General features: G+C 58.3%; 2 protein-coding genes and 1 long non-coding RNA gene across 9 annotated transcripts in view; 2 read left to right on the forward strand and 1 right to left on the reverse strand.

The window, feature by feature from the left end:
* Positions 1-1,872, forward strand: part of GRIK5 (glutamate ionotropic receptor kainate type subunit 5) — a 54,018-nt gene extending 52,146 nt beyond the window's left edge. For all 4 annotated transcript variants that reach the window (XM_077850244.1, XM_077850240.1, XM_077850247.1 and 1 more), the window contains one exon: positions 858-1,872. In XM_077850244.1, coding sequence (XP_077706370.1) covers positions 858-1,286 — 429 coding nt within the window. In that variant the 3' untranslated portion in view covers positions 1,287-1,872. The remainder of the gene's footprint in view (positions 1-857) is intronic.
* Positions 1,873-6,145: 4,273 nt separating this feature from the next.
* ATP1A3 (ATPase Na+/K+ transporting subunit alpha 3) lies at positions 6,146-26,302 on the forward strand. Of its 4 annotated transcripts, none has more exons than XM_077850396.1 (23): positions 6,146-6,274; positions 10,408-10,497; positions 10,637-10,696; positions 11,059-11,262; positions 12,708-12,821; positions 12,934-13,068; positions 13,385-13,502; positions 13,643-13,911; positions 15,397-15,595; positions 15,686-15,795; positions 15,878-16,012; positions 19,005-19,197; positions 19,509-19,684; positions 19,771-19,907; positions 20,159-20,309; positions 20,426-20,594; positions 23,098-23,252; positions 23,330-23,453; positions 24,242-24,387; positions 24,616-24,746; positions 25,016-25,117; positions 25,597-25,688; positions 25,912-26,302. In XM_077850396.1, the coding sequence occupies exons 1-23, from the start codon at positions 6,269-6,271 to the stop codon at positions 25,938-25,940; spliced, it is 3,045 nt and encodes a 1,014-aa protein (XP_077706522.1). In that variant the 5' UTR covers positions 6,146-6,268; the 3' UTR covers positions 25,941-26,302. The 4 variants fall into 4 exon arrangements, with proteins under 4 accessions (XP_077706522.1, XP_077706521.1, XP_077706523.1 ...); XM_077850395.1 differs by having other exon boundaries at positions 6,254-6,274; positions 10,369-10,497; XM_077850397.1 differs by lacking the exon at positions 6,146-6,274 and adding an exon at positions 6,591-6,634.
* LOC144285192 (uncharacterized) lies at positions 21,942-24,400 on the reverse strand. The gene is made up of 3 exons (XR_013353574.1): positions 23,801-24,400; positions 23,475-23,639; positions 21,942-22,483 (listed from the first exon to the last, which is right to left on the reverse strand). It is a non-coding gene; the product is annotated as an uncharacterized LOC144285192 (long non-coding RNA).

The following is a 26,302-nucleotide window of genomic DNA, read 5'->3' on the forward strand; positions in this document are numbered from 1 at the left end:
ATCTCCCATCCCCCCTGCATCTCCCTTCGGTTCCAGCCACCCTGCCCTGCTTATAGGTCCCCCCTCCCCCCACACCTTTGACCTGCTACAGCATCCGCCTGCTTTCCTCCCAGGCTCCGGTCTTTTTTTTTTTTTTTTTTTTTTTTTTATGATTTTATTTATTCATTAGAGACATAGGGAGAACCAGGCTCCCTGCGGGGAGCCCAATGCAGGACTTGATCCCACGACCCCCGGGATCACGACCTGAGCCAAAGGCAGGTGTTCAATCACTGAGACATCCAGGTGCCCCTCAGCATCCAGTCTTACTGAAGATCCTCCTCGCAATGAGTGTTCCCTGACCTCCCTTCTGCAGATGCAGCATCACTCCCTGCACCTCTTTTCCCGGTTTTATTTTTCTCCAAACCACTCATCACCAGCTAACAGGCTACCTACATTTACAGTTTTGTTTTTTGTTTTTGTTTTTGTCTCTGCACGCTGGAACCCAACCTCCATGAGGGCAGGGACTTGTGTCTGTTTGGTTCTCTGCATACAGCAGGCGCTCAGGAAATGTATTGCAGGAATGGTAGCATGAATGAGAGGTAAAAGATGGAAAAGAAGCAGGAGGTGGTCAGAGACTTAAGAGTGATAAGAAAGGGAGAGAGAGGAGCCTAGACAGAAGGTGAGGGCTACTTGGGGAGAAACCCTGGGAACGGAAGGGGAGAGAGAAGCGGAGAGACCGAGGAATGGAGAGGTGAGACGGGGGCGGGGAACAGGGGATGAGAGGGGAAAGGAGAGGAGGAGGGGAGACGCAGAAGCCAGGCGAGGGGCGGCGGCGCCCCGGCCGGTGACCACCGCGCCCCGCCCCGCGCCGCCCACAGGTGTCGGTGTGCCAGGAGATGCTGCAGGAGCTGCGGCACGCGGTGTCTTGCCGCAAGACGTCGCGGTCCCGCCGGCGCCGGCGCCCGGGCGGCCCGAGCCGGGCCCTGCTGTCGCTGCGCGCGGTCCGCGAGATGCGCCTCAGCAACGGCAAGCTCTACTCGGCCGGCGCGGGCGGGGAGGCGGGCGGCGCGCACGGAGGGCCCCAGCGCCTCCTGGACGACCCGGGGCCGCCCGGCGGGGCACGGCCCGCCGCCCCCACGCCCTGCACCCACGTGCGCGTCTGCCAGGAGTGTCGGCGCATCCAGGCGCTGCGGGCGTCCGGGGCCGGCGCGCCCCCGCGTGGCCTTGGCGCCCCCGCCGAAGCCACCAGCCCGCCCCGGCCGCGGCCCGGCCCCGCCGGCCCCCGCGAGCTGGCGGAGCACGAGTGACCGCGGGCGGAGCCGGGCTGGCGGCCGGACTGATCGCAGGGACGGGGCCCGCCCCAGGCCCGGGCCGCCCCCCCTCCCCCGCCACCGCTTCCCCAGTGGGGCAAGGGACGGGACTTTGCGCCCCGGTGCGCGGGACGCCGCGATTTTGCCTTCGGCTCACGGTGAAGTCCGAGGCCCGGCTCCGGAGCCTGCCTGCGCCCCCTAGTGGACTCGCCAGAGGGTGCCGCGGACCCTGCCCTCCGCCCCCGACTGCGGACAGGAGCGCAGGAACCGAGGACTTCAGCGCCGGGGACTGCGGGGCCCCTCCAGAAGCGGAAAGCAGTCCGCGAGGAGAGCCCCATCCTGGAACTGCTCAGGCTCCCCAAGACTTGACACAGCCCTCCCCACTTCTGGAGGAGGGGAGGGCCTCTGGGCGGATGGGTGTCCCCTGGCGCCCCTAAACTCTTCTCTTTCTCTCTTTTTTTTGGGGAGAAACCTCGGAATTTCTATGAGACCCCCCCCAGGGAGGAGGTCAGTTGGGCCCCCATCCCTCCCGCTGCCACACCCCAGTCCCTGTTGGAATAAAAAAAAGAACAAAACCCCAAAACTGGGGATACCTGGGTCTCATTTCCTGGGGATGTGAGGGCATTAAGGCTTGGGCTCCCCACGGAGTCTGCTGAGAACCACACACTGGATGGTCACTCTTGGACTCTCTCCACCCTTGGGCCCTGCCCTCAGGCAGCAGGTCAGCCCAGGTCCTGGCAGCTGGCCCCTCTCCACTGACCTTCTCTCAGGACAGAAGGAGGCTGCAACTGAGACCCTGAGACAGATGGAGAAAAATGCAGGAATCTGGAGAGGCGGAGACACCAGGGAACAGAGACACAGAAAGATAGAAACCAGATGGGGTTGGGGGCGGGGAGGGCGAGGGAACTGCTTAGTGTGGTGGTGCCTGGAGTGGCCACACAGTGCCAAGTGTGTGCTTGGGCTAGGGTGATGTGGTGACTTTTTCATCGTGGGCGTGTGTGTGTGTGTGTGTGTGTGTGTACACCCAGGAGGCCATCTTCAACTGTCTGTGACTGTGACCCTGTGTTTCTGTGGAAAGTGTGCCTCCCCAGCCCCCAAGAGAGGAAGTGAGAAATCCCAGTGGAGAGGGGGTGGCTGAAGGGCTGGTGGAGCGGGGAGAGGGGTGGGTCTGCTTTCCGTCCCCGCCTTCCCCCGCCCCGCTGGAGGTTTCCACTGGAAACTGCAGCTGAGAAAGGACGCGTGAAGGTCACACAGCAAGAGCCATAACGAGGCCGAGTAGAAGGGGGAGAGATGGAGAGGTGGGAAGAGAGGAAGAGAGATAGGGCAGTGGTGGCGGGGAGAGAAAGAGAGAAACAAGGAGGGGGCAGAGAGGGAGGGAGAGAGAGAGGGAGCCAAGAGGGGGGAGAAACAGAGGGAGACCCACCGTGATTAGGAGAGATAGAATGGAGATGGGGACAGGGTACTACCGAGGCAGACGGGGAGACAGATGAAGCAGGGAAGTTATGAGACCCACTCCCCCCACCCCCCGGGAACTGGGGCTGAGAGAAGCAGAGATGGAGGTGGGACTAGAGAGGGAGGCTAGAGATGAGAAGCCAAGGAAAACTAGATGGAGAGGGGAGGGGGCCGCAGCGGTGAGGAAAGCCAGAGGCTGGGCTCTCCCCGGCAGGCTGCCCGAGCCCGGGAGCTGTCCGTTCAGCACCGGCCAGGCGGGGACTGGCGCCTGGGCCCGCCTGCCTTGGAGGTGCGTGGGCGGGCCCCTTCCTGGAGACCCCGCCCGACACACAGCACCCCCAGTCTCCACCCAGCCCCTCCTGTGTCTCCGGCCCTTGCTGTGTGTGTGCGTCCCCCTCGGGGACAGGTGTGGGGGTGGGCTCGAGTCAGGGTCTCTTGTCCCCACATCTATTGTACAGACTTTAATCAATGTCTCTGCCCTTGGGCCAGACTCTGGGTCTGTTGAGGTGACTAGAATATGATTGCAATGATTGCAGGCATTTCCGGTCTCTCCAGCTCTCTGTCCCCATACCATGCTGCTGATCCGTGGGGTCTTCTCCCCATTTCCCAGTCTCCACACCCCTCCCCCTTTCTGCTCCAAGTATCCCCCGGTCTTGATCTCCGAGACTCCCATTTGCCAAATGTGTCTCTGCCAGGCTCTCTATGTCCCTGTGGTTCTCTGTCACCTTCACTGAGTAATTCTGTTGCTCTGTTTCCCTCCGTCTGTTTTCTCATCTGTCTTTGCCCATCTCTCTGTATCTGCCTCTACTTGGTTCTGAACTGTGTCCATTTCTCCTCTTAAGTCTCTCCTTATGTCTCGCTCACTGAGCTCCCTTGTCCCTGTCCATCCCTGTGACCTTCCTAAGTCTTCTCTCCTCCCCCCACCCCCCAACTTCCGCAGAGCCTCGCGCTGGGAGCACGGTGCACAGTCATCAGTCTCACCAGGCTCGTGTCTGAGGAGGGAGTGCATAAAGGGGGACATGAGCCTGTATCTGGGGTATCGTGTGGGGGGCCGAGGCTTCCCCCAGCCTAATGGGAGAACAGAGAGAGTGAGAGAGAGAGCCTAGAATCTCCTGGGATCCAAACACCTTGAGGCATGTCTGTCCTCTGAACCACCTTGCCTGTGGTCCAGGCCCATCCCTGCCAGAAACAGACAAGGGGGACAGAGATGATATGTTGACAGATCCTCCCCGCACCACACACACACCCAGGAAGGGGGCAGAATTGCAGAGGGGACCTGGGGGCCAACCACCTGGGCTAGAAGATATGGCTCCCCCCCCCTTCCTCAGTCTCCATGGAGACAGGCCAGGTCTGCAGGCCCAGCCTCCTTTGCTGCATATTCGGCCTCCCTATTACCATGGCAACAAGGGACAGCTGGGAGGGATAGGGATGGGTCAGAGTACAGGATTGGGCTGAGGCTCTGGGTGCTGGGGAAAGACAAGGAAGCTGGCTCCTGCCCCCCTTTACTCTCAGGCCCTGTCTCCTTGTCCATGTTTGTCTCTCTTCCGCTTTGAATCTCTGTTTCTCTCTTATCTTTTTGTATGTCTCACTCTGGCTTTTAGCCTTTCACATATTTCCCTGATCAGGCCCTTAACCTTCACTACCCAGCCCCTATCCACACCAGGCTCACTCTGTGCCCCTTGCCTGTGTCCCCCACGCCTCCACTCCCACAGGTGGGGAGAATACCCACATCCTGAGAAAGCTACAAGGACGGGCTTTCCCTTGCTCTCTGCCCCCTTCCACAATCGCCAAGGAAAGTCTGAGCTGTTCCTCAGAGAGCAAAGTGTGGGGGTGAGAGACTGATACCTCAGGCCTCAATGGGTGCCTGATCGGGTATTGTGTGTATGTGGTGGGCCTGGGGTGTGTATGCTAGCTAAGCGCGTGTGTGCGCGCACACGCGTGCGCACATGCGCGCACTCATACACACACCGAGATGGGATGTGTGTGGCATCTGGGTGGGGGCATTGGGGCGTGTTTGCAGGTGCAGCAGAGGTGTATGTGATAGCACTGCAATACGTGATGTGTGTAGTGTGGGAAGTGTGTGGGATGGCGTCATGTGCTCTGTTTCTGTGAATTATTGTTCTGTGTGTGAGTCTGTGTGCACCTTTTTGTCTATCATTCACAATTAGCCATGCTTTGGCAGTTACGCCTTGTGGTCTTCTGCTCCCTGGGGAGGAGTGTGTGTGTGTGGTTATATGTGTGCCTTTGTGTGACTCTGCAGCAACATCCACAAAGGCTCATGGGGTGTGTGAGGCAGTGTGTGGCCTGTGCGTGTGTGATGCTGCTGAGTGTGGGGATGTGTTGGTCTTTGGGTTTATGGGTCAATTGGTTGTGGGTCTCTATGTGAAATGGGACATGGCAGGGTATGGTGGAGTGTACAATGTGCATGTCTGTGATGTAGTGTTCGGAGGGTGTGTGTCAATCCACACGGCAGCTTATGACTGTGATTGTGATTCTGTTGTGGTGTGATGGGAGATGCATTTTATTTCCATGCTGGTGAATCTCTGGGATTGTGTGATAGGGTTGTGTGGTATGTGTGTGAGGGTCCAAGCAGGTGTGTTCTGGAATGTGACGGTGAAACTGTGGTGATGTGTGATGAGGTGGTAGATGTGTGTGTCCTCCCTATCTGGGCTCTGTGGGTGATGGTTATGTGTGAGTGTGAGGTTTGGTGGGGTCCTCTGGCTGGGATGTATCCTCTGTGTACCTGTACAGTTGTGTCTCCCTGGATAACTCTGCCATGTGTGTGTGTGTGTGGGGGGGAGGTGGGGCACACTAGTGAGCGGGCCTCCTTTCCCCTCTGCAGCACCCCTCCTTATTGGGGGGTCTTCCTTGCCTCTGAGGGCCCCTCCAACTCCTGAACAGCACCCCTACAAGGTCTCCAGCCACCCCCTCCACCTCACTGCGGAAGGAGGTGCTCTGGGCCCCCCCCCCCGCCCTCTTGTGGCGGTTTACGGAGGGGGCTCGCCTCCCACCCGGTGTCCACCTCCCGCCGCGCAGCCCCTCTCCCTGTGGCAACACCCCCACCATAAGGGGATTTTCGGGGCGCTCTCCGTCCGAGCGCCCCTTCCTCGGAAGCGCCACCCCCATGGCGGGGCTCTCGGGGCTCCTCACTGCGGGGTCTCCGGGATCCCCCGCTGCTGCAGCGCTCCCCCTCCTCGGCCGAGCCGCCACTTTGCGGAGGCTGGGGGCGGGGAGGACAGCTGCAGTGCCGGGGGCGGGGCCGCGGGCCATCCGTCAGGGCGGCGGCGCTCCTGATTGGCCGGCGCCGGCCCCCCCGCGGGCGCGGGCATATGAGGAGGCGGAGGCGGCGGCCGCCGCAGACTCTGTGCGGGAGGGCTGCCGGCTGCACGGAGCGCGGACCGGGGCGCGGGCGCTGCAGAGGCCCCAGCCGAGCCCGCGCCTGAGCCTGCGCCCTGCGCCCTGCGCCCTGAGCCCTCGGCCCCGGCCCCCGCCCCGCCCGCCCGCCCCTCTCCCCCGGAGCCGCCGAGATGGGGGTAGGTGCTCGGGCCGGCCGGGCCGTGCGTGTGTGCGACACTGGGGGGGTCGGCGACGCTGGGGGGCCCCGGGGGCGGGGGGCGGGGGCTCCGGGACCCCGCGCTCCCGGGCCGGGTCTGCGGGTCCCGGCCGGTGCGTCTGCCCTGCCGCTTGGAGCGTGTGCGCGGGGCCGCCTGGGGCCGCGGGGCTGTGGCGTGTGCTGGCGCGTCTTTGTGTGCGGGGCCCGCGGGGCGCCGGCCGGCCCTCGGCCCGTCTGCCTGACCTGGTGCGGTCGCACGCCCCGGGCCGTGTGTGCGTGTGCGCGTGTGCGTGTGGGAGCTCCTGGCTCCGTCAGGTCCTGCCAGCACCGAGTGGCCCAGGTTGTGTCCGACTGTCTGCATTCGTGTCTGGGTGTGTCTGAGAGCCGGGGTTTGTGTCTGGGGGTGTTGACACCCGTCTGCGTCCCCGGCCGGGTGGGGCCAGGTCCAGGCGGTGGGATGAACACCAGATGACCTCTCCCTCTCCTTCCAGGCCTGGATGGGGGCGCTCCGCAGTGCGGCGCGTGGCCTGGGGCTGTGCTGTGTGTCCAGCCCCTAATCTGGGGAAGCTGATACGGGGGCGCTGGGAGGAGCAGGACAGCCGGGGCAGGGAGACTGAGGGCCTGGCTGGGGGCGCCTGTCTGCACATGAGGGGGGTGGGGAGGCCGGGGGGAGTGGATCGTGCATGTCTGGCTATGCCCTTGCCTCTGTGTCCGTGTGTCCTTGTCTGTCTGTGAGTCTCTCCAGCAGATGCCGCCTCCTTCCCTGGCTGACCACCTGATCCCCTCTGCAGCCCTGGATTCCTCCCTGCGTGTCTGGGGCGGGGCCATGGGGGGAGAGTGGGAGAAGGAGGCGGGTGGGCTGGGCTGGGTGGGATGAAGACAGAGGGTCCGGATGGGAAAGGCTAATGGAGAGGGAATATGAGGGATGGGGAGAAAGATGGCGGAGGAAGGCTGATGGGCCCAGGGCTGGAGGTGGGGGGTGGGGCTGCAGATCTGTGGTTTGGGGTGGGCGAAGGGGGATGGGGAGAAGAACTGGGTGGGGAAGGGACTGGGAGAGAGAAGGGGGGAGGTGAGAGTCAGTGATGGCTTCCAGGTAAGTGGAATGGAAGGAGGGAGGCGTGGGCCGATTGGAGGAGAGGACTGAGACTGTTCGCCCCAGGAAAGGAAGCGGGGCATTAATTAAAGAAGACGGGACGCTTTAGACGTGGGTGGCAGAGAAACAGAACCCGATAGAAGGAGTGAAAGAAACAGGCAGAGACAGAGATGCTGAGAAAGAGACGTAGACGTAGACACAAAGAGAGACATGGTCAGAGAGACACACAGAGACATGGCCATGTGAGACAAAGACGTGGAGAGACATACAGAGACAACGAGAGAAACTGAGTCTGAGATTAGGAGACCCAAGGACAGACATTTGCTATCCAGAGACGACCAAAGTCAGCTTGAAGGATGGGAGGAGGAGGCAGAGAGCAAAAGGGGAGGTGGAGAGAGAGAGAGAGAGAGATGCTCAGAGAGGAAGGCCCCAGACACTCTAAGAGGGGGAGGGAGAGGCTGGCCAAGGTGCAGAAGCTGCGTGAGCTGGCGGGTGTCGGGGGAGGCGGACAGCGGAAAATGGTGAGGAGATGCAGAGACTGGCTGCAGTGAGACAGGCGTGTCCCCCACCCTCAGAGGTCCTCCCACCCCGCAGTGCGCCCATCTGGGCCTCCTGCCTTGACTGGGAAAGCCTCGGCTCCCCCTCCAACAGATGGAAGCCCGCCCCCAAGGGAGTCTGGTCAAAGCAAGGGCAAGCAGGAGCCAAGGCTTGTCTGCCAGGGACTGGGGTGTCCCGGTCCCCTCCTCCCTCAAACCCAGGGGTCTAGAGTCCCCAGCCCCTCCTTCCTCAGACCCAGGGGTCCAGAACCCCAGCCCCTCCTCCCAGACCCAGGGGTCCAGAACCCCAGCCCCTCCTCCCAGACCCAGGGGTCCAGAACCCCAGCCCCTCTTCCCTCAGACCCAGGGTTCAGGCCCTCATCCCCCTCCTCTCTCAGACCCAGGGGTCCAGACCCCCAGCCCCTCCTCCCTCAGATCCAGGAGTCCAGAACCCCAGCCCCTCATCCCTCAGACCCAGAGGTCCAGATCCCCAGCCCCTCCTCCCTCAGACCCAGGGGTCCAGACCCCCAGCCCCTCCTCCCTCAGATCCAGGAGTCCAGAACCCCAGCCCCTCCTCCCTCAGACCCAGGGGTCCAGATCCCCAGCCCCTCCTCCCTCAGACCCAGGAGTCCAGGCCTCCAGCCCTCTCCTCCTTCAGACCCAGGAGTCCAGGCCCTCAGCCCCCTGCTTCAGACTCAGGAATCCAAGGCCCCCAATCCCTCCCCCCTCAGACTAGGGGTCCAGGCCCCCAGCCCTTCCTCACCCCAAGCATCAGCTCCCAGCTTTCCCTAAAGTTTCAAGGATGGGCTGCTGTTTTTCTCCCCTGCTCTTGCCAGCCCCCCCCCCCCCCGCCTTCCCCCTCATTTCTCTACCTTGACCCCATGACCTTCTATTTCCACATCTCTCCATCCTTGGGTCCACCCCTGTGGGCAGGTAAGACCCCTCCTGGCATAGGCAGTGAAGTCATGTCCTCCCTGTCCCCCAGGCCTCTGGGCCTTTGAGTGCCTTTGAGTGAGCCGCAGTGCTGCTGCAGGGCTGGCCCGGGGCCAAGCCTCCCTCCCACCCTCTGAAACCCTCTCAGAGGCTCCGGGGCGCTGGGCTGCAGTAACCCCCAGGCTCAGCCCCTGGGTCTGGGGGCAGACAGCAGGCAGCTCAGCCCTCTGCAAGGTCACGAGAGGATTAGCACTGAGCTGCCTGAGCCTGGGATCCCGGCTTGGCTCTGGGCCCGAGGACCTGTCAGCAGCCCTCTGCCAGCACCTGGCCTGGCTCCACCCCTCCTGCCAGCCTCGGGGGACACCGCCTTCCCCCTTTGCCCAAACCCCCAACTGCAACCCCACTCACCCCCTCACGCCGCATCCAGTTCAAGCTATGCTGGGGCTCTTGCCTCTCGCCCTTCTGTACCCCACACCCCAGCCCGCTCTTAGTCTGTCCTCCAGAGACCTGACCTTGCCCGTCCTCTGTTCAGAGCTGTCTGAAGCTGCCACCAGCCCCCGAGAGAGAGGCCAGGGCCCCCAAATTGTCAGTCAAGGCCCTCAGGATGGGCTGAATAGGCAGCCAGGCCATCATCCCTGTGCGTCGAGGGCTGCCTCCTGGGCTTGTGTCCTAGCTGTGACCAACATGTGCAGTACTCTTTCTCCTCTGTTCTGCCAGGAACCCCTTGGGGGGCTCCCCAGATTAGCGGAGTCCTTTGAGAGACAGAGACTGAGACAGGTAGAGAAGATGAGGAGAGTCACATAGGCCGGGAGACTCAGAGCTGGAAGGACAGAGATGTCCAGACAGACTCGAGAGGGACAGACAGGCAGAAAGGTCACAGAGCGAGACAACGAGAGATGGACACACAAGGCGGTTGAAATGGGAGAGACGGAGAGGGAGAGACACACCAAGTGTTCCAGACAGGGACCCAGCTCGAAGGGATGGAGAAAGACCCCGAGGCAGAAAATACAGACACTCAGAGACAGTCTGAGATCCCGCAACACATCGACCTGGAGATGGGAACCCAGAGAGAAACTCAGCCAGACGCAGGGAGAGATCATTCTGGAGATGCAGACAGACATTGTATGGGACAGATAGAATTATATAGAGACACGTGCTGGGAGACTTAGAGGCAGAGAGAGAGATGACACAAAGGGACTGAAGGAGAGAGAGACACAGAGATAGGCCCAGAATCAGAGAGAGAGAGAGAGAAGCACAGAGAGACCCAGACAGAGACCCTGGAGGACAGAGAGCCAGAGATGACGAACACAATGAGAAGAGATGAGACCCAGGGTCCTGAGAGACAGCCACCCAGAGATGCAGGGCAGAGACAGGGAGGTGTCGGGGAGCCCCAACAGACACACAGAGACTCCCAGAGCCAGCCCCTGCCCAGGGCGCAGATGTGCACAGAAAGCAGGCCGGGGTGGGGGCCCAGAGGGCCGGTGTCCCCTTGTAACCCCTTCTCGCCCGCAGTCTGGTGGCTCTGACAGCTATCGTGTCGCCACCTCGCAGGACAAGAAAGATGACAAGGGCTCGCCCAAGAAGAGCAAGGGCACCAAAGAGCGCAGGGACCTGGATGACCTCAAGAAGGAGGTGGCTATGGTAAGCCTCGCCCTTTGTGCCCACACATGCTCCCAGAGCGGAGATCCTGGCTGAGGATGGGCCTAATGCTCTCAGGTCCTGCCCCGGCCCCCGAAAGGCCTGGGTTCTCACTTCCTCCCTCCAAACTCTTGTTCCTCAGACAGAGCACAAGATGTCAGTGGAAGAGGTCTGCCGGAAATACAACACGGACTGTGTACAGGTGTGGCTGGGTCTGAGGGAGGAGGGCTTCCGGGAGGAGGGGGCTGGGTGCCTGGACCCCTGGGTCTGAGGGAGGAGGGGCTGGGCGCCTAGACCCCTGGGTCTGAGGGAGGAGGGGCTGGGCGCCTGGACCCCTGGGTCTGAGGGAGGAGGGACTGGGGGCCTGGACCCCAGGGTCTGAGGGAGGAGGGGCTGAGGGCCTGGACCCCCTGGGTCTGAGGGAGGAGGGGGCTGGGGGCAGGACTCTTGAGTCTGAGGGAGGAGGGGCTGGGGACAGGACTCCTGGGGGCCTGGGGTGCTCGTGAAGAGTTTGGGTGCCAGGGAGGCTCAGGGAGGGTTCTGTGTGAGTCCTGTGTCCCCCAGGGTCTGACCCACAGCAAAGCCCAAGAGATCCTGGCCCGGGACGGGCCCAATGCGCTCACACCACCGCCTACTACCCCAGAATGGGTCAAGTTCTGCCGCCAGCTCTTCGGGGGCTTCTCAATCCTGCTGTGGATTGGAGCCATCCTCTGCTTCCTGGCCTATGGCATCCAGGCGGGCACAGAGGATGATCCCTCGGGTGACAATGTGAGTACCCTCCACGCTACCCTGAACAAGGGCTTGAACGTTTAGGGGCACACATCCTGCCTCACTTCTCCTGCCTCTTCAGACTTCTCAGAGCCCACTCCAGCTTTGTCTCATGGGACTTTCATAACCACTCAGTGAGAGAACCAGAGAAGGTATAAGGAAACCGAGGCTCAGAAAAGCCAAGTAACATGTGCACTATGTGGGGTGTGTGAGCTGAGTCTGTGTCCCAAGGGTCTGTGATCTTGGTGGTCTTGGGGACAGGCATCATCAGGTGGCCGTGGTGTAAAAGGTGCCCCAAAAAATAAGTACACTCATGTAGAGAGGCGGGCACACCCACCTGCTGATCCGTCAGGATCCAATGGCAGGGACACACAGGGGGACACAATCTCAACGGACCCCATGCCCGTAAATGCAGACCTACATGCTGACTACATAGAGATCCATGCACAAGTGCACGCAAACACACTCAGAGTCAGCACTGTCACATCTGTACGCAGATTCAAACAGAGGTGCCTCATTCAGACACACAAGTGGAGACACACACGTAGACACAGAAACTCAAACACGCACAGAGTTGCAGGCCTAGCCTGGTGACAGACAGAATGACATGAGAACCAAGCACAGACAGTGTTCTCAGAAATTAAAACCTGGGGCACCCAGCGGGCTCAGTAGGAAGAACATTCGACTCTTGAGTTCTGAGTTCAAGCCCCACATTGAGTGGAAAGATTACAATCAATCAATCGATCAATAAAACCTTAAAAAAAAAGAAAAGGCAGTTAAAACGTAAATCGGCAGATAGACAGACATGGAGTCTCAGACCTAAGCTGACCAACAGAGAGAGACAGGGAACCGCATACAGAGACGCAAACACGAGGCGCCTGAGTGGCTCAGAGGTTGAGCATCTGCCTTCGGCTGGAGTCATGATCCCGATCTGGGGAATCAAGTCCCGCATCAGACCCCCAGCATGGAGCCTGCTTCGCCCTCTGCCTATGTCTCTGCCTCTCTCGTTGTCTCTCATGAATAAATAAATAAAATATTTTTTAAAAAAAGATTCAAACACAAACGGCCCCCTAAATTTTAAGCCAGACAGGCCGACAGTCAGACAGACAGACGTGCTGACCTAAAGACACAGACACATGGAGGGTTAATAGCATATGCTAAGATCCTCGAATACAGGCAGAAGGACAGACAGATGGATGCACAAAATGGAGAGATGGACTGACCTAGAGACTCAAACACAACCATGTGCAGAAAGAGGGACCCAAACCTGAATAGGCAGATGGACACATGGACCCTCAACCAGATAGACACAACCTGGCATCAGACACACAAATACAGACCCCGCTACCTGCCATTGACTCAGAGTTCCCTTCCCAGATTGCAAAAATCTCAGGGCGAGCCTGGTAGGGAGCAGGAGTGAGCTGTGACCCTGTGTCTCCCTGCAGCTCTACCTGGGCATTGTGCTGGCAGCTGTGGTCATCATCACCGGCTGCTTCTCCTACTACCAGGAGGCCAAGAGCTCCAAGATCATGGAGTCCTTCAAGAACATGGTTCCCCAGGTGAGGAAGGCCCAGAAAGGGGCCAGGTGGGAGTGGAAGGATGGGGGTGAGGTCTGCCGGATAAGCCCAGGCAGACAGCAGGGGCGCTGACTCTTCTCCGTTCGACCCCCAGCAAGCCCTGGTGATCCGAGAGGGTGAGAAGATGCAGGTGAACGCTGAGGAGGTGGTGGTCGGGGACCTGGTAGAGATTAAGGGCGGAGACCGAGTCCCGGCCGACCTGCGGATCATCTCAGCTCATGGTTGCAAGGTGAGACTGGGACCTGGGGCCCAGCTCTGTCTTTCTTGGAGTGATTCGGGTCCAAGCCCCCAGTGCTTCCTCCCTCAGACCCAGGAGCCCAGGCCCCCAACCCCTAGACCCATCAATACCTTAGACCTTGGCAAGAAACCTCTGCCTCCCACTTCAAGAGCCTAACCTCTAGCTGCCCAGACACCACTCGCTCACCCAGATGTCCAGGCCTCTGGATCTGACCTCCAGGGAGACAGCTTTAGCCTCAGTGTCCTCTGGCCAAATGCTCCCTGATCCCAGGGCTGAGCCCTCTCTCTCTCTCCCTTTACCCACTCAGGTGGACAACTCCTCCCTGACTGGTGAATCAGAGCCACAGACTCGCTCTCCTGACTGCACACACGACAACCCCTTGGAGACTCGGAACATCACCTTCTTTTCTACCAACTGCGTGGAAGGTGCGGCAGGGCGCAATGGGGGCACCCAGGTTGGGGCAGGGCTGGTCCAGACAGAGGGCTGTGTCTCTGGGATTCGGGGTCCCTCTGAACCTCCCTGAGACCCCATCCCCACCTCAGCCCGATCCCCTCTGCCCCCACAGGCACGGCTCGAGGTGTGGTGGTGGCCACAGGTGACCGTACTGTCATGGGCCGCATTGCCACCCTGGCTTCGGGCCTGGAGGTGGGCAAGACGCCCATTGCCATCGAGATAGAGCACTTCATCCAGCTCATCACCGGCGTGGCTGTCTTCCTGGGCGTCTCCTTCTTCATCCTGTCCCTCATTCTCGGATACACCTGGCTTGAGGCTGTCATCTTCCTCATCGGCATCATCGTGGCCAATGTCCCAGAGGGCCTGCTGGCCACTGTCACTGTAAGGCCCAGATCCCCAAGTCTGAGGGGGAGGGGTCTGGGGGCCTAAGTGTAATGTTCTTGATGAGGACAACTTGTACACTGAGGGCTGAGCTTCCTGGATCTTAAATGACTGGACCTGGGGACTGGAAGGCCTTCTTAACAAAACAAAAATCTTGAGGCACACTGCAAGGCATAAAGGGCTAACAGCCTATCACCTTTTTTTTTTTTTTTTTTTTTTAGAGAGAGTGTGTGAGTGGGGGAAGGGGCAGGGGGAGAGGGAGAGGGAGAGAGGGAATCTCAAGCAGACTACCCATCTAGCATAAGCCTGACACAGGGCTTGATCCCACAACCCTGAGATTATGACCTGAGCCAAAAATCAAGAGTCAGAGGCTCAACCAACTGAACCATCCAGGTGCCCCTTCAGTCTTACCACTTTCTAAGTTAACTTACAAAATTAAGAAGTACACCCTCATAGGGCTCCCAGCTGTCTCAGCCAGGAGAGTGTATGACTCTTCATCTTGGGGTTGTGAGTTCGAGCACCTCGTTGGGTGTAGAGATTACTTAAAAATAAAATCTTTTTTTTTTTTTTTAAAGAAGAAGTACACCCTCATGGCAAAAAGTCTAAAGAATACATTAAAATAGTTAAAAAATAAGTGCCCCCCCATCCCTGCTCTGCTGCCCTACAGTCAGCCCCACCATAGAAGCACACCGTCCACACTGCTCCCAGGCAGATATGGGCAGATTCCAGCCTGTGGGTAAATGCTGTCTTCAGGGTACATAGTCCCAGGAATTCTCTTCTGCTGCTTGATTCTTTTACTTAATACATCATGCAGCGTTTTCCATATTAGCATTTTCAAAGCCAGGGCAGGTCAGAGGCTTTATATAGACCTGGAGTTGCACATATTCACGCACAGGCTGTGAATCTGGGCACGTGCATGTGCGCAGCACCAGACTTGAGTTCCCCAGAAACCCCCTCCAGACCTTGTGCAACTGCTTGCCCCCAACTCAAAGATAACCCCTGCCCTGGCTTCTACATCATTGTACTTCATACAGATGGAATGTGCCAGACATTATCTTTTTGAACTTCATCTGTGCAGGTGTAGGCAGCAAGAGCTTGTCCTTTTTCTTTGGCATATATTATTACATCTTTTTTCCCCCTGCTATTTATTTATCCCTTGTGCTGTTAGCAGACGTTTGGGTTGTTTTTTGGGGGGATGATGGTAAAAGGTTGCTGCCTTGCATATAGCAGTACCTGTCTTTGAGGGCACATCCAAGCCCGTTTTCATTGGTCTGTGCCTTGGGGTGGAATTGCCAGGCAACAACACTCTCCTGTGTATGTGTGTGTCTGTTTTGTTGTTTGTTGCGTGGGGGCAGCACCCTTGTCTTTTATGGGCCACCCGGGGTTATCCCTGGACTGGGCAGCTGGGTCCTCGGCACTCCTGTGGCTGGTCCAGCCCCGCCGCCCGCTCTGCCCATGACCTACTTGCCCTGGGACACCCCCTAGGTGTGTCTGACGCTGACGGCCAAGCGCATGGCTCGGAAGAACTGCCTGGTGAAAAACCTGGAGGCTGTGGAGACCCTGGGCTCCACCTCCACTATTTGCTCAGACAAGACAGGGACCCTCACCCAGAACCGCATGACAGTCGCCCACATGTGGTTTGATAACCAGATCCATGAGGCTGACACTACCGAGGACCAGTCAGGTGAGGGTGGGGCCCGGGCAGGAGTTGGGGTGTTGGGGGGGGTGGTCTGGCCCCAAGGCACAGTAATATGGGACACACACCTCCTTTCAGGAACCTCGTTTGACAAGAGCTCACACACCTGGGTGGCCCTGTCCCACATTGCCGGACTCTGCAACCGTGCCGTCTTCAAGGGAGGTCAGGACAACATCCCGGTGCTCAAGGTGGGTCCAGCCGCCCCTTCACCTTGGCCCTGCCCCTGCCCACAGCCTGCTGCTCTGCTCTGACAGGCCTCTTTTTCCCTAGAGGGATGTGGCCGGGGATGCCTCTGAGTCTGCCCTGCTCAAGTGCATCGAGCTGTCCTCTGGCTCCGTGAAGCTGATGCGTGAACGTAACAAGAAAGTGGCCGAGATTCCCTTCAATTCCACCAACAAATACCAGGTACTCTGGGCTGTCTAGGAGAGCCAGCCTGGACCTCAGTTTCTCTCTAATGCCTGTAAGCAGTCACCTCTGCCCTGGTGCCCTCTTCCTTTGGGCAAGTTGCTAACCTTCCAGAGCCTTGGTTTCTCCATCTGTAAAATGGGAATGATGGTATCCACCCGGTCAGGTAAAGGGCAAGCAGACCCAGGAGTGAGAGCAAGGCCTCTGTCACAGTGGGAGGCAGAGACTGGGGACCAGCCAGAGATCTCTCATTCATTCAAGAGTGGGTTTTTTTGGGGGGGTAGAAAGAGCCTGCACAGGAATAGGGGTAAGCACAGAGGGAGAGGGTGAGCAAAAATCTCAAGCAGGTTCCACACTCAGCATGGAGCCCAACGTGGGGCTCGATCTCATGACCCTGAGATCATGACCTGAGCCTAAATCAAGAGTTGGACACTTAATGGACTGAGCCACCCAGATGCCCCACAACAAATATTTTTTTCAAGCAGCCACCACATGTCAGGCACATGTTTTAGGTACTGGGGCACCTGTGGCAGTGAGTGCCACAGTGGAGTCCCTCCTCTCATGGAACTTACACTCTAATGCTAGAAGACAGACAATGACAGGGCAGCCGGGTGGCTCAGCGGTTTAGTGCCGCCTTCAGTCCAGGGCCTGATCCTGGAGACCTGGGATCGAGTCCCACATCAGGCTCCCTGCATGGAGCCTGCTTCTCTCCCTCTGCCTGTGTCTCTGCCTCTCTCTGTGTGTGTGTCTCTCATAAATAAATAAAATCCTAAAAAAAAAAAAAATAAGAAGAAGACAATGACAAAGGCATGAGGAAATACAGAATATGCTGCCTGCAAGTGTCTGGGGCACGAGTGTTCCAGGCAGTGAGCATAACATGTGCAACGGCCCCGAGGTAGGAGGGTACTGATGTGTCTGAACAACAGCCAGGCAGCCAGCATGGTGAAGCAGTGAGCCAGGGACTGTACTGGAGGTGAAGACAGTAGGTGCCTGGCCAGGTCCCTTTGGGCTTGTGGGCCATGGAGAGGATTCAGGTGTATCTTTAAGATGGACATGAGCCACGGGAGGGCTCTGAGCAGAGGAGAGATGAGACCTGACTCAAGTTTTTCAAAAGAGTTTCCCTGAGATAATTCAGATACCGTAGTTCACCCACATAAAGTGCATAATTCGGCATTTTGGTATGTTCACAGATATGTGCAATCAGCCACACAATTTTTTAAAAGATTTTATTTATTTATTCACGAGAGACACACAGAGAGAGGCAGAGGGTGAAGCAGGCTCTCCAAGGGGAACCTGATGCAGGATTCAATCCTAGGACTCGGAGATCACGACCTGAGCCAAAGGCAGATGCTCAACTACTGAGCCACCCAGGTGTCCCTCATCTACACGATTATGGAACATTCCGTCTCATCAAAAAGAAGCCCCACTCCTTAGCTCTTGGCCCCCACCTCCCCCAGCATCCTGATCCCTGAGCAACCATTAACCTACATCTGTGTCTATGCGTTGGCTGATGCTGGACATTTCATATAAATGGAATCACAGAATCCATAGCCTTTGGTGACTGTCATCTTTCACGTAGTGTGATGGTCTCAGGCTTCCTTCCTGTGGTAGCATGTGTCAGTGCTACGTACCTCTTTATGCCTGAATAACGTTGCATCATCTGGAGAGTCCATGGTTGTTTTTTTTGTTTGTTTGTTTGTTTTGTTTTGTTTTGTTTTTACAGTCTTCACACTTTATTTATTCATTCAATAAACATTTGTTGAGCACTTACTAAGTATCAGGTACTACAGAGGGTGTTGGGAGCACAGGGTGAACAAACCGTGACCCTAGCCTTCTGGAAACACTGCCAGGGAGACTGAAATTAGCTGCCAAGACAAATTGCTTTTGTCTCATTTGGTCTCCGAACAAGCCTTTGTTGGGGCTGGGCTGGTGACCCCTCACCTGTTCACAGTGTCACAGACCAGGAGGCCAAGCTTTAGAGAAGTTAGATAACTTGCTTTTTGTCACACTCTTAGGCAGTGACAAAGCAAAAGGGCTTAGGGACCCAGCTTTGAGGGGAAGGGCGGGAGAGAAGGAAGCAGCCTGGCCAGAGGTGGCAAGTGGCTGAGGCTCATACTTAGTCCGCTCCCCTTACCTAGTCCACCCAGCCTTGGGGAACCTCCCTCTGGGGTTCTCAGGCTACCCTTTCCTGCCTCTCCCACTGGTCATCGGACCTGGGAGAGTCCACGTTTTGTTTATCCATCCATCTGTGGATGAACATTTGAGTTGTTCGTCCCTTTGCACTCCTGTGTGCCATGCTGCTGGGAACATTCACACACGTTTCTGTATGGACATACTTTGCATGTCTCTTGAGTGTACCTGGGAATGGCTGGCTCGTATAGTCACTCTACTTTTAGCCTTTTGGGGGACTGTCAGACTATTTGCCCAAGTGACCTCACCATTTTCCACTGACTTGCATTTTTTTTAAAGGATCCTCCTGCTTGCTGCAGGGAGGGAATATTATGGACTGGGGAGGGCAGACACGGAGACTCAGTGTGATATTCCATATGAGAGATAATGGTAACCGGGAGGGGAGGGCAGGGGACAGGTGAGAAGAGGTCAGAATCTGAGGTCAATATCTGAGAGGTGAGCTGAGCAGATTTGGTGACAGCTCAGATGTGGGATAAGAGATGAGGGTGAGCCAGGGAGAAACGCACATATCTAAAGACGGCTGGGGTTTCTGTAAGAGAGCCCCGTAGGCAGAAACATCTGTGAGATAGAGGCAGAGATGGGCAGGAGTGAGCCAAGGTCTGTGAGAGACTTCAAGAACCAGATGGAGATCTCCTGGGTAGAGAGTTAGGGGCAGTGCATTCTGGGGGAACCCCAGCTGTGGTCTGTCCTGGCTCCTATGACACTGGGCAGGGGGAAGCGTGGGAGTGGGGCATCCCCTCCCCCAACTTAGTCTGTTAGAAGCTCAGGCATGCCCGCCCTCCACCCTCTGCCCTCTCCACAGCTCTCCATCCACGAGACCGAAGACCCCAATGACAACCGATACCTGCTAGTGATGAAGGGGGCCCCCGAGCGCATCCTGGACCGTTGCTCCACCATCCTGCTGCAGGGCAAGGAGCAGCCGCTGGATGAGGAGATGAAGGAGGCCTTCCAGAACGCCTACCTGGAGCTTGGCGGCCTGGGCGAGCGTGTGCTTGGTGCGCACAGTGGGTGGGGCTGACTTGGGGTGGGTGGCAGAGTCAGCTCTGGGGGCCCCTTGAGGTTATGGAAGGATGTGAGGCTGCCCGGAGGCTGGCTCAGAATAGGGCATCCCAGAGTGCACCATAATGAATGAATGAATGAATGAATGAGCGAGTGTGTGTATGAACGAGAGGGGAAGGCATTTTAGGGGATGAATGTTGACAGAGCATCCCGCCTACTGGGACTGTCCTGACTGCAGGGACCCGATGGTGGGAAGCATGGAGGGCCGAGGCTGGAGCCCTCATGTCCCACCCCGTCCTGCCATCAGGTTTCTGCCATTACTACCTTCCCGAAGAACAGTTCCCCAAGGGCTTTGCCTTTGACTGTGATGATGTGAACTTCACCACCGACAACCTCTGCTTTGTTGGCCTCATGTCCATGATCGACCCACCCCGGGCGGCTGTCCCCGATGCAGTGGGCAAGTGCCGCAGCGCTGGCATCAAGGTATGGCCTAGGGCAGCCAGGAAGGTGGGGCCAGCGCCCCCCAGGGTCTGCAGTGAGGCTAGACCATCCCCAAACAATGCCCACAGGTCATCATGGTCACGGGAGATCATCCCATCACGGCAAAGGCCATCGCCAAGGGTGTGGGCATCATCTCTGAGGGCAACGAGACTGTGGAGGACATTGCTGCCCGGCTCAACATTCCCGTCAGCCAGGTCAACCCCCGGTGAGCCCCCCCCTCTGTGGCGGCCTGTCCCCCTTCCCTCGGGGTCTCAGCCTTGGGTCCCCCTCCCCCCACACATGGGAGGATGGGCATCTCAGCTTCCCTGCTCATGAGCTGTGTGACCCTGGGCAAGTCACTTACACTTCGTGAGTCTCACTTTTAGAAGCCAGTCCTCTCCTATCTGTGGGTTCAGCCTGCCTGGCTGCCTGTCCATTAATCCCCACGAGTCCTGACCAGCTCTCTGCTCTTCCCAGGGATGCCAAGGCCTGTGTGATCCATGGCACGGATCTCAAGGACTTCACCTCTGAGCAAATCGATGAAATCCTGCAGAACCACACTGAGATCGTCTTCGCCCGCACGTCCCCCCAGCAGAAGCTCATTATTGTGGAAGGCTGTCAGAGACAGGTGGGCTTGGGCTGAGGTCCCTCGGAGGAGGCAGCTGGGGCCTGGACTCCTGGTCCCTGATGAGGAGGGGCTGGGGCCAAGCCCCTGGGCGTCATCCTCACCCTCTCTCCCTCCAGGGAGCAATCGTGGCTGTGACTGGGGATGGTGTGAACGACTCCCCTGCCCTGAAGAAGGCCGATATCGGGGTGGCCATGGGCATTGCCGGCTCTGATGTGTCTAAGCAGGCAGCGGACATGATTCTGCTCGATGACAACTTTGCCTCCATTGTCACGGGTGTGGAGGAGGGTGAGTTGCCCGGGGTGGTTCTGGAGACGGGGGTTCCTGCATGAGGCCCAAGAAGGGCAAGGGGACCGGCCAGGGCTGTGGGGCAGAATGCACAGTAGGGAGACACCAGAATCCTATGGAGCCCCTGGCGGAACCTGTCTTCCTCCCCACTCTGGGGTTGGGGGCTCCCTGGAGGCAGGGCTGAGCTGGGTCCCAGCATTACCCAGCACAGGCCCATTCTGGTGGATGAGGCAGATGTAGAAGCACTTTTAAAATACCTCTAAAAAAAAAATAAAACCCTCTAAGTGCAACCTCGGAGAAGCCAAGGGTCTTTTGTGAGCCCTGTGGACACCCTTCACTCAGCCTGGAGTCAGGGGGCAAGGAAGCTTCTAGAGTGGATAGGAATTACTATACAGAATCCCAAGGGCCAAGCAAGGGAGCTGCAGGCAGAGGAACAGAGTTTGCAGAGCCATGAGGGAGCCCGTGCTTCGGGTATCTGCGGCGGGGCGGGGGGGAGGGGGGGCACTGAGCCCAGGCTGCAGAGCCAACGGGCACCGCCTCCTGACGGGCCTTGATGTGGCCACAGATGGGGCTTGTTCACATTTAATTTTATTCTGATCATCAAAGCAATTGCTGATAATTATAGGAAATGTAGACAAGCATTAAGAAGAAAATTGGAATCACCCATGACCTCACCATCCAGAAATAATCACTATTCATGCTGTGGTGCATTTTCTTCCAATTTCTCTCTCTCTCTCTCATTTGAAGTGTCCCCAGGGTAAAAAATAATGCATGATAAAAGAGAATTCCAACAGTAAAGCTGAGCCCTAAAGTGACAAATTAAATGGTCTTACCCCTTGTTTCCTGTGTCCCAGAAGACACCATGGTTAACCCTTTCTTCTTCCCAAGATATTTCTGCGTATGCAGTGTACACTCACCGGGATACACTGTTCACACCTTCCAGACGCTTATTGGGCTCCTGCCTTGAGCATCTTGCCTGGTGCTGGAGAGACAGTTGTGAGCAGAGCAGACAAGGTCCCTGCCCTCGAGGAGCTGGGAGAGGCAGCTTTAGACAAGTTAACAAACAAATCCTAACATAAACGTAGTTGTAAATTGTGGTAGGTGCTAAGAAGCGAACAAGTGGGATGCCATGGTAGGTGATAACCCTGGTCCTACCTGGATAGGGTGGGCAAGGAAGGCCTCTCAGGGGTGGAAAAAAATCAACCAAAAAAACACAGAGCAGAGCAAAGAGCATAGTGAACCCCACGTCCCCATCCCCCACCCCACTCCATTATCACTCATGGCCAATCCTCTTTTGTCTCAGCACACACACTGGATTATGTGGAAGCACATTTCATAAAGTATTCTCTTTTTGTTTTTTAAGATTTTATTCATTTATTCATGAGAGTGGCAGGGACATAGAGGGAGAAGCAGGCTCCCTGCGGGGAGCCCGATGCGGGACTTGATCCCAGGACCCCAGGGATCACTACCTGAGCCAAAGGCAGACGCTCAACCACTGAGTCACTCAGGCGTCCCTGTCGAAGCACATTTCAGGCTTCATTTCCTCCGTCAATACTTTGGGAAGAGACAGCAGCAGGTTGTGGGGAGCAGAGCAGGCACGACAGGAATAGGAAATAGTGGGTCTTCCGTGTACACAAAGGTGATCAGGCCATCCGTACCCACTGTGCAGCCCTGCCTTTTCTGTGCCATGTGAATGACCCATCTCTTCTCTCACACCTCTCAGCGCACCCGGGAGGGTGGGAGGAGGTGCTGGCTGAGTTCATCCGGGGCCTCTTTTTACGTTACACACACTGGACTGATGGAGTTTGTACTGAGATGTGACAGGCACGCAGGAAGCTGGGCGGCTTGAGGAATTTTTATAGACGTACACACCCTTGCAACCGCCAGACCTCGGATCAAGATAAAGAACATTTCCAGCCCCATTAGGGTTTCGTCAGGTTCCCTCCAGCCCATAGCACCCCTCCCAGAAGGAAACACTATCCTGACTGTTAGCACCATACATTAGTTTTGAACTTCATCTAACTGGAGTCACATGATATGAATGCTTTTGTGTCTGGCCTTTTTCACTTGACCTAACATCTGTAAAATTCATCCATGGAGTTGAGTGTGTCATAGCTTATTCGTTCTTTTTTCTTCCGGAGTGGTATTCTGTTGTGTGGGGGGACCGTAGTTAATTTATCCACTCCCATGCTGATGGGCACTGGGGTCAGTTCTGGGTTTTGGCGATGGTGAACCTCCTCGTACTTGCTGTTTGGTGGATGTAAATCCTCATTCAAACCCAGGAGTAGGATCACTGGGTCGATAGAGGAGGGGGGGTGTTTAATACAAATTGCCAGTCTTCCAACGTGGCTATATTTCCAGAACGTTTGACCAGGGTGCCATGGTTGGATGTTTGCGTATGAAGGTGGGCAGATGGGAGGGTGAATTGGAAAGGACTCGGGGACTGGGCAGGGAAGGGGCAGAGGGCCAGGGTGCCCCAGATCTGAGCCTGCTCCTGCCTCAGGTCGCCTGATCTTCGACAACCTGAAGAAATCCATTGCCTACACCCTGACCAGCAACATCCCTGAGATCACACCCTTCTTGCTGTTCATCATGGCCAACATCCCACTGCCTCTGGGCACCATCACCATCCTCTGTATCGACCTGGGCACTGACATGGTGAGTCCCAGCCACCCTCTGGGCCCCAGGAAGGGGAGGGTCCCCCACTTCCAGCTCATGTGGACTCTCCTGCCCAGGTTCCTGCCATCTCCTTGGCATACGAGGCTGCAGAGAGTGACATCATGAAGAGACAGCCCAGGAACCCACGCACTGACAAGCTGGTCAATGAGAGGCTCATCAGCATGGCCTATGGGCAGATTGGTGAGGATGTGGGGCCCTTACCTGGTTTATAGCTGGATGTCCAGTGCCTGGCCCATAGTTGGCACTCTGAAACCTTGTGTTGGATGAGGGGGCTAGAAGCAGGACTTGGTGCTGGAGGTTTGGAAGGAGTGACTTGCAGATAGGTGGTGGTCAGCATGGCAGGGCCCGTACAGGTGGAGTATAGGCCTGGGGGTGCATGGGGGAGCACATGGGACACCAAGTAGCAGATGGGGTTGGCCTCAAGCTGGCCACTGCAGAGCCCACGGCTCCACCTGCCTCCACAGTGGGGAAGACAGGATCAGCCTGTGAGCACTCTGAGGGCAGGAGTGAGCCCTATCCCTCCGCACCTCCTCCTCAACCTGCTGCCGGAGGTCCCAGGCACAGAGCCTTGAAGGTGCTGACCTCCCCATTGCTGGGAGCGTCCCAGAAAGCAGAGGCTTCATGGTGGTGGTCAGAGGCCCGGGGAGATCATTCCTGCATCGGGGAGCCTGTCCGATTGAAACCCAGGGGTTCCCAGGGACTCCCTGAAGTTCAGGTGGCCTGGGTCAGGTGGGAGAGCCTCCAGGTGGGCCCTTCCCTGAGGCTCCCGTCCTGGCCCATGTCAGGTGCTCACCACCAGGTGGCGCGCTCAGGGGGTCCGCGGGAGCCCCGCCTCAGGTGACAGTGGGGCCGGAGTTCTGAGCGAGCCCCCCACCTCCCAAGGGGAGTCTCGCAGGGCCTCCCCGGTGCTCTGGGCTGGCTGCTGGCCCCGACCTGAGCCTCTCCTCATCTCCCCACCCCGCCCCCAGGAATGATCCAGGCCCTCGGGGGCTTCTTTTCCTACTTCGTGATCCTGGCAGAAAATGGCTTCTTGCCCAGCAACCTGGTGGGCATCCGGCTGAACTGGGACGACCGCACCGTCAATGACCTGGAGGACAGTTACGGGCAGCAGTGGGTGAGTGGGTGGGCCTGCAGCTTGGGGGGGCCTCGCAGTCAGCGCCGCTGCCCACGGCCCAGCCTCCCCCACCCCACCCCAGCCCAGCCTCCCCCACCCCACCCCAGCCCAGCCGGGATCCCCAGCCCCGCCCCCTGCGCCCCCGCCCCCCCCCCCACCCCCCACCCCCACCCCCCGGGCCCCGGCAGAGTGGGTCGGGGCCCAGCACGCTGGTCATCGCCCCTGCAGACCTACGAGCAGAGGAAGGTGGTGGAGTTCACGTGCCACACGGCCTTCTTCGTGAGCATAGTGGTCGTCCAGTGGGCCGACTTGATCATCTGCAAGACCCGGAGGAACTCGGTCTTCCAGCAGGGCATGAAGTGAGGGCCGCCGCGAGGCTCCGTTCCATCCCGTCCGAGTGTCTGTCCGTCCCTCCCCGCAGGCGCCGTTTCCGTCCCCTGGGTGGTCACGACCGAGGGGTCATGTCTGTCTCTACGTGTGTGGGGAGGGGATCACTTGGGGTCCCTTTGCAGGCCCGTCTGTGTGTCGCTGTGTCTCTCTGTGGTCCCCATCTGTGTCTGTCCGTCCGTCTCCGCGGGGCGGGGTCAGGCTCAGGTCCTCGGAGTCCAGCTCTTGCCTCTGCCTCCAGGAACAAGATCCTAATCTTCGGGTTGTTTGAGGAGACGGCCCTGGCTGCCTTCCTGTCCTACTGCCCTGGCATGGACGTGGCCCTCCGCATGTACCCTCTCAAGTGAGTGCCCCCCCACCCCCGCGCCCTGCTCCAGGATCCTCCTCGCAGGCCCCACCTCTCCTGGTGTCTCTTTGGACCCTGTCCCCCACTCCCCCCCGCCGCCCCCCCCGCCCCCCCCATTCACGGTCCCTGTTCTTTTTTTCCTCAAAGATTGTATTATCTTGAGGTATCTCTGCCTTCAAAGTGGGCTCCAGCTCACAACCCCGAGATCAAGAGCCCCACTTTTACCCACTGAGCCAGCCGGGCCCCCCCACAGTCCCCGTTCTGATGCCATTGAGCCTTCCCCCGTGGACGTCCTCACGGGGCAGAGGGGTGGCGCTTGGGAGCCCCCAGCCCAGCAGCCCTGGCCGGGGCAGCCCTCTCCTGTGGGCGCAGAGCGCAAGGGAGAATTGCCCCGGGTGGCCCCCCCCTGTTCCCCAGACTCTGCCTCCGGTCCGCAGTGCCGCCTGCTCACCCGCGCCCCCCTGCTCTCTCTCCAGGCCCAGCTGGTGGTTCTGTGCCTTCCCCTACAGTTTCCTCATCTTCGTCTATGACGAGATCCGCAAACTCATCCTGCGCAGGAACCCCGGGGGTGAGGGGGTTTGCCGGGTGCAGGGCGGGGGCTGGGGGGAGGGGGGGCGGGGGGAGGGCAGGCAGGCGGAGCACCGTGCTGACCTCTCTGTCTCCCCCACGTCCCTCCTCCTCTGTTCCCCGGCTCTCTCTCCCGTTGTTCCCTTTCTGTCTGTCTCTGCCTCTGTCTCCCTCCTGTACCCCTCCCCGTGTCTCTTCCTGTTTCTTCCTTTCTTTGTCTCCAGGTTGGGTGGAGAAGGAAACCTACTACTGACCTCACCCCCCCCTCACATCGCCCATCTCTTCCCTGCCCCCTCAAGCCCAGGACAGCCCCCACCAGTTCCCCCATTTTGTATTCTGGGGGAGGGGCCCTCTCTCCCCATGGCCCCACCTTGGCCCCTACCCCCTCAACTTCTCTCCACCCCACCATCCCCCTCTGGCTGGCTTCTCTCCCCACCATCCCGACCCTCCTCTCCGCCTCTCTTTTCTGTGTCTCTGTTCCTCTCCCTCTCTTCACCCCTCCCTCCCTGCCCCCTCTCCACCCCCTCCCTGGGCTCTTTTTTACTCCCCCTCACCCCTGGCTGATGCCATCTCTGGTTCTGGACAATTATCAAATATATCAGTGGGGAGAGAGAA

The sequence above is a fragment of the Canis aureus genome, chromosome 1 (assembly GCF_053574225.1).
Source record: "Canis aureus isolate CA01 chromosome 1, VMU_Caureus_v.1.0, whole genome shotgun sequence".
In the NCBI taxonomy this organism is placed as follows: Eukaryota; Metazoa; Chordata; class Mammalia; order Carnivora; family Canidae; genus Canis; species Canis aureus.